The 11,345-nt window shown below is 38.4% G+C and overlaps 1 protein-coding gene across 1 annotated transcript in view; it reads left to right on the top strand.

The window, feature by feature from the left end:
• ctnna2 (catenin (cadherin-associated protein), alpha 2) overlaps positions 1-11,345 on the top strand; it is a 468,558-nt gene that overhangs the window by 373,453 nt on the left and 83,760 nt on the right. The window contains exon 8 of the mRNA XM_016516505.1: positions 5,136-5,216. Within this exon, the coding sequence (XP_016371991.1) occupies positions 5,136-5,216 (81 nt within the window). The remainder of the gene's footprint in view (positions 1-5,135; positions 5,217-11,345) is intronic.

Below are 11,345 nucleotides of genomic sequence, written 5' to 3'. Positions count from 1 at the left end.
GAGAAACATGGGAGATCTCTTTATTGTCTTGTTGTAATCTCTTGCGAGACTCCATTATAAAAATGTTTTACTACTCAGAGGTAGCTGTTTTATTGTAATGGGGTTTTTCACCTTTAATGGTCAGGACAGTAGGAGTAGAGACAGGAAACAATTGGACAGGTGAGAATTGAACAGGAGCAGGAAAGTACCTTTAGCTGGGATTCGAACCCATGCTGTCTGAGCTGCAGTTGTGGTCTTGCTGCAATCTCTATCAAGACTCCATTATAGGAATATTTTATTGCTCAGTGGTTGCTCTTTCTAACCTCAGGAGACTTAGTTGTGATTCTCATGTATTTCTCATTTTAGTCTCAACAGTGTCTCAGATGTCTCTCCTAAAAATCCTTAGGAGAAATAAAAGTAGACACAACTGAGACATGAGAAAGTTCTGAAAGAAAGGAATCCAAAATGACAATGAGAGAGAAACGTGTGAGAAACATGGGAGATCTCTTTATTGTCTTGCTGTAATCTCTTGCAAGACTCCATTATAAAAATGTTTTACTACTCAGAGGTTGCTTGTTTGATTGCAATGGGGTTTTACACCTTTAATGGTCAGGACAGTAGAAGTAGAGACAGGAAACAATTGGACAGGTGAGAATTGAACAGGAGCAGTAGAGAACCTTTAGCTGGGATTCGAACCCATGCTGTCTGAGGTGCAGTTGTGCCTTCACATCGATGTGCTGCCCACAAGTCTATGGCTCTGACAGAGCTTACTCTTCGCTCAGGATACTAAGGGGTGATTATCTTATATGTCTCATTGAGATATCAGCTTTGTCTTAAGATGTCTTCAGTTTTATTTTTATTGTTATGTATTAATATAATTTAAATAGTAGTTTAAATAGCATTAAAACATCTCAGAATATCAAGGGTTACTAGTTTAAATGTTTAAATTTATCCTCAATGTCCAGCATTGTATACACCACATTTTCCAAACAAACTAAAAAGGACTTACAAGTGCAAGATGTTTAGTATAAGAGCAATACCTTTTTTGTAACAAATGTAACACTAGTGTACCAGTTTTTTTTTTTTTCTTTGTTTACTATTAAATGTTGTCTTGTACAGCCCATTTTTGCATGTAATATCACTATGCAATAAAACCCTATCTACATAAAACAAATATGACAATGCATGTATTGTCTTTGATTGAAATGGTGTTGATAAATGACATTGAAGCTAACCAGAGTGAAGAAAAATAAAATAAAAAAATATCTCTTTACCATTTCAAATATTTCTCCTAGACAGAAATAAGGTTACCTTAAGATTGAATGGAAACCTTTGCTTGAGTCTTTTAAAGCTTTAGAAGAGATCTCAACAACATCACACACTGTGCTCAGATATTTCTCCTTAGCTAGAGGCTCTGGATCTCTCGCATTTGTCTCCTCTAAAGTTTAGAAGAGATCTCAACAACATCACACACTGTGCTCAGATTTTTCTCCTACACTAAAGACTCGAGAGCTCTCATATTTGTCTCCACTAAATTTCTGAAGTGATCTCAATAACTTTACAAAGTGTGCACCAAGTCAAATGCATCACTATGAGCTCAAACATTTATTCCATATAATATGTATTAATAATCAAATTAGTCAATTAATTATCAAGACTGAGTCATAAGCCATTTATGTGCCTTTCAGCAAAGAAAGCTCCAGGGTTACATTTTCTGTAAATCAGTTTTGATTAAAGCATCCGGTACATTACTATTTCCAACAACAAATTATGTGCCTAAGTACATAAACATTGTCCCATTAAAAGTAACATTATCCTTATTTCTGCATAATTTCTCTCTCAATATAGCCTTTGACTATCAATATAGCCACCCCCCTTTATTTAGTGCTTTTCAAGTACTTGACTTGATGCACACTTTGTAAAGTTGTTGAGATCTCTTCTAAAGCATTACAGGAGACAAACATGAGACCCCCAGATTATTTAGCTAAAGAGAAAAATCTAAGCACACAGTGTGATGCTGTTGAGATCTCTAATCTAAACTTTTGAGGAGACAAATGCGAGAGATCCAGAGTCTCTAGCTAAGGAGAAAAATCTGAGCACAGTGTGCAATGCTGTTGAGATCTTGTTTGACACTTTGGAGGGGACAAATGTGAGACCACCAGAGTCTTTAGCTGAAGAGAAAAATCAGTGTGTGATGTTGTTGAGATCTCTTCTAAAGCTTTAAAGGAGACAAATATGAGACCATCAGAGTCTTTAGACAAGGATAATCATCTGAGCACAGTGTGTGACGCTGTTGAGATCTTGTTTGAAACTTTGGAGGAGACAAATGTGAGACCACCAGAGTCTCTAGCTAAGGAGAAAAATCTGAGCACAGTGTGTGATGTTGTTGAGATCTATTCTAAAGCTTTAAAAGAGACAAATGTGAGAGATCCAGAGTCTCTAGCTAAGGAGAAAAATCTGAGCACACTGTGCGATGTTGTTGAGATCTATTCTAAAGCTTTAAAGGAGACAAATGTGAGAGATCCAGAGTCTCTAGCTAAGGAGAAAAATCTGAGCACAGTGTGTGATGTTGTTGAGATCTATTTTAAAGCTTTAAAGGAGAACATTGTGAGATTGTTAGAGTTTTTGTCTCAGAAGACAAGTTTGAGAAGCAGGAGACTCAAGCAAAAATCTCCATTCGATCTTAAAGTAACCTCATTTCTGTCTAGGAGACATATTTGAGATGTTAAAGAGATCTCACTTTTGATTTTTCTTTCCTATGGGCAGCCACTGGAACAATCAGACAGTAAGCAAACAGGGGCATTCAGACTGTGCATGACACTCCTAAACTAGCCAGACTTTTCCATCGGTATCAAGTCTAGTCGGACAGACGGTATCAAGTCTAGTCCACACTGCAGCTTATTTTGGCTAAGAAAATACCTATTTAAACAGCAAGAGATGGTCTGACCAAAATTGACCTTGTATGTGGCCACTGAGGGCGAGGTTTATCTGAAAGGGATTTTTCTTGTACATAAAACATTGGAAATGTCTACAGACCTTGTGATAAAGATTGTTGTCCACCCAAACTAGCACATACAATTTCTTTCCCAGACTTACAAACAAAGCAAAATATGCAGTTCTGCTTGTTTACTTGCTATTAAGTGCTTCAAACATTTTTTTTTTCATCGATTTGATTCCACTAACCTGATAGATTCAAGATAAATTCAGTCATTAGTTCTTTCTGATCAACCCAGTACCTTTTAGGTGGATTGATAAAACAATAAATAATGGAATCTGTGTTCCTTTATTTCAGAATGTTTCATAAAGCCAGCCAGTCGCATTAGTCAGTAAATGTATATATGAAGAGTTTGGTTCCAAAACGCGATAAATGCCATTTTTTAAAAATTGAGTTTCTGCCAAAATCAGTATTGTATCTGGTCGGTATTGAAAAATCAGTTTTAAATTTTACGCAAAATGCGATATCCGCCGAGTTATTCTGTCATGTTTTCTCCCTTTCTTTCCAAACCGCGACAAACGCCAGTCTCCCTTCTCTGCAGAATGTGATATATCCACTCAACCAATCACAGCGCACCATTCCACGCACTCTAGATATTAATGGTGGCGCTTTGAATAAACCCGGCATCCTAGTTTTCCTCATCTACTGTGTACTTTGTGATCAACAAACAAACTTAGGGCTGCACGATAAATTGCATGTGATTGTCATGCGGAACTCGTCAGTAAAGCCGGTTCTGTGATTAATAGTAAATCTCCATCACGTGCTTTCAGATGGATACACAGAGCCGTAGATCATTGACAAGCTATGCAATATCGCATTCATAATCGCAGATGAGTCTCATTCGATTATGGACGCGATATTGCGTAGCTTGTCAGTGTAAGTGTTTTTATTAATGCCATTTATGTTTTTGTTAATACAGCGTATAGCACTAGTCAACTAAATGAATGTAACATGGCAAAGATTAATGCACTTTTGGAAGTTGAATGTAAGGGAAATGTCATTTTGGAATTTCTGTGGTCTAATGTGATATTGTTGTTCATGTTCTTTTATTGCTGTAATTAATTTATAGCATTAACAAGATGACCCGTTGAATTCATTTTGGGAGCGATGACTGATTGAATGTATTTTTAGTCCAGTGCCTGCATATAAGATTAATATTGACCAAGTTAATATGTGGATTAACTATGTTGTGCATTTTCAACAGTTTCAATATGAAAAAAATAACTTCTATATTGATTCAGTGGATTCAATAGATTTATTGCATTTTGAAAAAAAAATGGGTTTGGGTTAGATCTTTCACCTTTGCCTCCATCTCTAAATCAAAGCTAACTGCATGCCATAAGCATATTGTACCACACATCGAGTGTGTCATCAAATGTTATTCAGTTCCTGTGAATTGATGATTCAGAAAGCGTGACCCTGTACAAATTTGTTCATTTTCCCTCTGAAGTTAACCTGCCAGAAGACTGAATGAAAGGTTTGGAGATACAAAACAGAACTGATTCATACTTGGAATATAATAGAGAGCTACCTCTATTGTGGACCCTCACATTGGTGTAACTCCAAGCTGGAGTTCATTTTATGTTTAACTTCAATTCACTATGTAGTGTATTGGTAAAATAACAAAGATGCAAGTTGTGCAGCATTCAGAGTTGTGTGCAATTTTCTAATTGCTTCATGCTACAGTGTCCTTTCAGCTTCATCATGGAGTTCTCAGAACACCACAATGTGGCTTTTATACTGCTGTAAAGATTTAATCCCTGACATTTTAGGGTCTGCCTGTGGCCAGCCGTTTATGTGGAGGAGAAATGTAGCACAGAAGATTCCTTCATGTCAGTCTGTCTCCAAAATCTGCTACTGTGCTCTATAATGCTCTGTCTTTTTTATCGTTGGTTATGTTCACACCCTGTTGTTGCTTTATGCGGCACTTGCTTTATTCCATCCCTGCTGTGTCTACATTTAGAGGCACTTAAAGGCTTCAAGTGTCAAGAGGTTCTTAAAAAACTACACCAAACCCCACCCAAGGCAGACAACAGCATTTTTAACTAAACCTTTCTCTCTTGATTTGTTTGTTACTCTTTCATGTTTTTTTCTGCTGTGAGCTTGCAGGGCATGAAATGGCAATATTACATTTCTACACCTTTCTCCCCTTTTATTGCAGACCGGAAGAAAGGAAAAAGGAGACCCATTAAATTCAGCTATTGACAAGATGACCAAGAAGACCCGTGATCTTCGCAGACAGGTGAGTCAGTCCTCTGCCTGCTGTCTTTCTAGAAAATAAGAAAATAAAAATACTATGACCACTACATTGAAAGAAAGTGATATATTATCTCTTGTCATTCAAAATCTTTTTTTATGAAACATTGTGTTACATGGAAACACAAAAGGACATAAATAAGGGATGAGAGGATGGTGATTGTAACTGTCAAGCTCCAAAAAGCACATAAAATTATCATAAAAGTTGTATATATGACTTGTGCACTATATTATGATAGCTAATTGTAAGAAAGAGACTGACATTTAAGTCGTTTTTCACTGAAGCTCTTCAGCTCTGCCATTTGAGTCCCTTTACAATAGCATCGCACTTTAAGAACCACTGGTTTACTGAATCATCTTTTCTGAAAGCATCAGGTATTAACATTTGCACAAGGAAACATAAATATGTTTCCTTTGAGTCTGGAGATGATTCAAACCTTCAAATAAAAACAGACAAATGCTAAAAATGGAACTGTAATGCACACCACTGAACTCTTTGTTGTATTTTTACTCAGTGTTCAAGAAGACAAGTCTTTTGAGAACAGTTTAGGCTTAAATAACACCTCCTCACATTTCGGAACATCTGACTGTCATGCATAAGAGCATCAAACACCAGTATGTCTCTAACTCAAGAAGCCGAGGTCCACACTCTTGACTTCAGCAATCATCACAGCTTAAAAGCTCTTTTGATGCATTTTCTCTCTCCATCACCATGACAATGGAACAAAGTGTCAGATCGGTCAGCACTGATATAAACTAAAAACAGAGCCTAGACATAAAACTGCAAGGCATTAGACAGAAGGGCATTCCTATCAGACTGGCATTCCCATCAGGAGAGTTTTTGCTGTAAACGTAATAGCGAATCAACATTATATTACACTATTATGCGATACTATTACCTGACATTTGCATCATGGAAATGAAGTATTTTGTCTGCTCTTCAGTTTAAAGAACAAGGCTAGATAAATATTTCACTGGTTAAGAGAAACATAGGCACTCCTGTCAGCCCAGTTAGGGCAAGATTGTCAATATATAGCATCATAAATTTGACTCTGTTCCTCACACATTGTTGTTGAATGACTTTAGAAGACTTGGCATACTTTTATGATACTTTTATGGTGCTTTTTGTCATTCTGGAGTTTGATAGCACCCACACCCATTTACTACTTTTATTATAAGGAAAAGAGTAGGTAGGATATTGTTTACCAAAAAAAAAACAATCTTGTGTGTTCCTTGTAAGAAAGAAAGTCATATTCTAGGTTTGAAATAGCACGAGGGTGAGTAAATGGTGACAGAATTTTCATTTTGGGTGAACTATTCCTTTCATAAACTCACCATACAACACATTCAGGTAGGGAAAAATTGTCCCTACACTCTAAGGATCAAGATGTCAGCTGTCAGAGAGCATACAATCACCATAGTCACCCTCTTATTTGTAAGATTTCTTCACATGCTCTAGAAGATTGTTGTGTTCGACCATTCAAAACTTGTTTTGTGTTCTGGCAAAATAACATTTTTTTTTTTTGCACTATTCTATTATAGTAGATGTTTTAACGGTGCCTGGTTATTTTTTGTACTGCTATTACAAGTTTGAAATGGACTCTTCCCTGTCTGCCTGTTTCCTTGTTGCTCATGCCATAACTCAGGATAGTCACTAGTGAAAAGTTTAAGACTGTGTGCGTTGTTGTGGTGCCATCGGCCAATCAACAGCATCATTGGGGCATTTTCACGCCTGGCTTGTTTGGCAAGTTTGTTTCAGAACCTGGCACATATTCTTCCTTAGTTTGGTTTGTTTAGGCTTATATGAACACAACAGTCTTGTTTATATCTGCACCAATACAATCAGTCCAAGATCGTCTGAACAAGGCCTTTCAAGGAAAGTCTGTTCACTCAGTGTCCATATGTGCAACGTCTCTGGGCAGCTATTTTGGGCATCCAAGACCAAGTCCTATCTAAATGAATGGGAGAATCCTGAAATCTCAAAAACTGCTTGCCAAACTCACAATTGAATTGCATATATCAAATCAGCAACAAAATCTGAAATTGTCTGCCCCATAAATGTTGTTCCTTATGCTCAAATATCATTAAAAAGGCTTATTTTTCAAGCTAGACTAGCCAATGCGCAAGTCTCAGGTTTATATGGGAACCGGAGCTTCTAAGGGCCGCTGCAGTGACACAATGACTTTTCCAATCAGCGATTGGCTCTTTCACTTTTCACTTAGGCATATTCTGCCGTATTGCACGTTGCAGTTTCTCTCATTCATAAGTAATAGGAGTGAACCGTCTTTGTATATCTATAGTCTTTGGGACAAGCTGGTCTCTGCCCAATTAAAAATAAACTCTGCAGCAATCCAGTTGTGGTGAGAAAGCAATCTAACCCAACAGCGAACCGAACCAAGAAGAAAATGCCAGATTGCAACAATTTAAGGCCCTGTTTTCGAACAAAGCATACAGTTTAAGGGTCTGAAAATGCACTTAGTCAGATGGCATTCTGAAGTGATTGGCTCAAAAAGTTCTGTGGGGCCATGAGCAAGTGTAGCAGATTTTAAATCTCACACTTTCGGGTGGTCCTGGGACAGTTAAGATGAATATTAAGGCTAACAGATTGCCTTCTCCAGGTATTATAGACCTTCTTGGCCTGCCCCCACTGAGAGAAGACCCTCTTTACCCCACATCACAGTAAATCCACAGAGAGAGCAACTAATGTGGAATGGATGTTCGTTTTGAGCAACCTGCTTTAATTACACACTTGGACTTCAGGAGTGTGTTAGTGGGTGTATAAATCAGTCGGCGCAGAGGTTAAGAAGCAGTACACACACACACACACACACAGCTGGAGTTAGCACATTAACATTCACCATTTACCCTCCCCCCGGTTTGTATAGTCTTTTATAATTGGAAAACATCTTTTCAAATCTTCCCACTCCCACCCCCTTCACCAAGACTGTAAATTTGACGGGCGCATTTTCAGACTCAGCAGTCGTACATCACCTCCCTCGTTTCTGCTCCTCTGCGCTGAACCCCACGGCCGTCGCATTCCCGCATCTTCTGTCACCCGCTTCACTGGACCAATATTTAGAAAGCTGTAAACTTTTCCTGACACATGTATTGTAGTTACATGTCAGCTGAGGGAACCGGCTGTTTACAGATTTGCCAGGCCAAGCATTTTTAATCCTCTTAAGACATTTATTTCATTATCTTTCATGGTCTGTGGGGGGCAAGATGTTTCCCTCACGGATGCATGGAGATTTTATGGTACAGTAAAGTGGTTTAAAGGAAATGAAAAGTGTTTGATAGCCCTGATTTACCCCGGCTTACTCCACTCCGGCATCATCTCCCGGTAATTCTGGCTGATCACTTCCTGTTTCCTCTGCTGGTGAGCTCCATATGCTCTTGCATCTGATAAACCACCTCTCACCTTTACAACATGTCGCTAGAATCTCATCACAAAATAAATTACATTTTAATCACTTTAATGGGGTTTAAGATCCCGAAAAAAAAAAAAACTTGCCAAGGGATCAAGGAGGATTCTAAGCAAGTTGCAGACCAATCTGTTGATGTTTTTGATGTGAAATCCTTGCACATATGTTGGATGTTCTCATTATGTATTTTAATTTCAGAGAGTGATCTGTGAGCAGCACTCACCTGCTGTGATTGTTCTGTTGTTTACTGACCTTACAGAACATCCGCCACAGACTTTATTACAGCAAAACAGCCCAAAACAGCTCTAAAATGAATTACAAATTGTTATTGGGTTTTATTAGTTGATTGCGGGAAAATGGTGCATTTCCTTGACTAGCGCAGGAGTTAACTGATGCACAACTCACCCATCTAGAACGCAATACAACCTGTACGGCACGCTGTGGAACATGTGATATTTGTGTACATTTGCATGTATAGATCTGGGTAGACATATGTGCTGGTAATGGCATGGTTTGTGTGTGTGTACACGAGTAATTGCATTTCCTTCTCAAGGCTCAGCCACTGAAGATATAAGATGTGAACCTCTGTGATCCGCTCAGGGCTTTTCAGGCCCCTCAGTCAAATGAATGGAGGCATAGCCATCTCATCAAATCAGTCTCACCGGGGGAACATCCGAGTGTCTGTGGCAGCCGGCTTTGAGTTATTACTGTCTACCTGGCAAGAGAATATACCACCCCGACCAGTGCAAATCGAGCAATCACAGTGAGCCCTGTTCACGATTGCAGACATTGCAGAGGACCCCGCCGGATGATTTTCGTATTGCCCTTGCTGCTTAATCTGTGTTGTATTACATTTGCACTGTTTAGGTTCGGCATGGATTTATGTATGGTTTCTTTTTTTTCAGACAGACAGACAGACAGACAGACAGATAGACAGATAGATAGATAGATAGATAGCTAGATAGATAGATAGATAGACAGATAGATAGATAGATAGATAGATAGATAGATACTGTAACAAATGCTCGTTGTTAGTTAATTTTAGTTAATTAGTTAATGCATCAACTAATTTTTTTAGCATTTGACAGACCAAGAAAGCAAGCAAAAAAGAAAGAAACTCAAAACTAGCCTGCCCCAAGATTATTGGCAAAAGTGAATGCATTTTTTTTTTATACTTATTTTTCAACATTGGAAAAACAAACAAATGTATGCATATATTTTCTCTCTTAAGTTGCTTAAGTAATTATTATGGTTTGACTACTGGTGTGTGATTGTCTGTGTAAATAACTAATTAGCAAATAATTCAATTACTTGTGTATGAAATAATTTCACACAGATGAAAAATAAATACATATATAAAAATGCTTCACAGTTCACAGGTAGACAGATATGGAAATTGTGGTTGACTCTTTCTTTGTTCTAATTTGAGTGTTTAGAGAAAGACAAACCAAGAGAGAGAGAGAGTACCGTCCACCATGCTGCTTTGTATAAATGCATAAGCAGGTCTTTATGCTACACAGGCATGCATAGAATAACTATGCAACTTCAGCCCTGCAGTAAGATCTCTGACTAATGCATTAGCATCACTATCAGATCCATCAATAGTGCCGCAGAACAGATTAAACTAGTTCATATATACAGTAGAGATTAACCTCAAAAGAGTCTTCCATTGCCTTTAGCCTCCTGAGCACTTGAATCTCCTTCCGCATTACACAGAGGACAACTGATGATTCCCACACTCTCTAACATTTCCCTTTTTTCTTTTTTATTAATGGGATGACGTAGTGGTTCTGGGCTTGTAATCAAAAAGTTACTAGTTTGAGCAGCGCAACAGGCGATCCATGAACTATCACCATTGTGCCCTTTAGCGAGACACTTAGGTTGCTCCAAGGGAACGGTCTCCGTAATGAGTGTACTTCAAGCACTTTGGATAAAAGCATCCGTTTTCCTACTATGGTGGTACCATGGTTCTGTGATGGTACCCATTTAACAGAAGCTTTTATCCAAAGTGACTTACAGCAATCTTATTAAAGGGACAGGCTCCCAGGAGCAACCTAGTGTTAGGAGCCTTGCTCAAGGGTACATGGGTGAACTTTTGGCTCATTCCCTGATGTTGAAAGACAGTCTTCACAAATGTTATACTCGCATTACTTAATAATTATCCATGAGTCAAACCACTTACGTAGGAATTCTCTTAAGTTGTGTCTGATAGATATAGATAGTGATATAGATAGTAGTGATATACTGCTGCTCTGAGAAATTAATAAAATCTACCTGTTTGAAATCATATCAAATACTGAAACTGTGGCAAATTATAGTCTGAATGAAGTCAACAGAGTTTGGATACATATTTAAAGGGGTCCTATTATGCTCTTTTACAAAGTCTTGATTTTGTTTTGGGGGTGTACTAGAACATGCTCTCATGCTTGGTGACAGAGTTAAAAAATAAATTGCAACCACTGTTTCCTGACATCATCCGCTTTCGGAAGCCCAAACAAAGACGTTTGGGCATGGAGGTGAAAAAAACTGCGTTTCAGGCGGTCGCACACCGGACTAGAAGCGCAGCGTCGCGCCACGTCTTTATAATTCGAATACATTCTTTTCTATGAGTGTAGGCACACCGGTGGCACCGTTCGGCGTCTGTCCGCGGCGCCCAGCTACGTCGTGTTGTACTTGTAAGAATTGTTCTAGAC

This window comes from Sinocyclocheilus rhinocerous, unplaced genomic scaffold (genome assembly GCF_001515625.1).
Source record: "Sinocyclocheilus rhinocerous isolate Xijiao unplaced genomic scaffold, SAMN03320098_v1.1 scaffold2252, whole genome shotgun sequence".
NCBI lineage: Eukaryota > Metazoa > Chordata > Actinopteri > Cypriniformes > Cyprinidae > Sinocyclocheilus > Sinocyclocheilus rhinocerous.
This window is presented reverse-complemented; position numbering and strand designations above follow the sequence as displayed.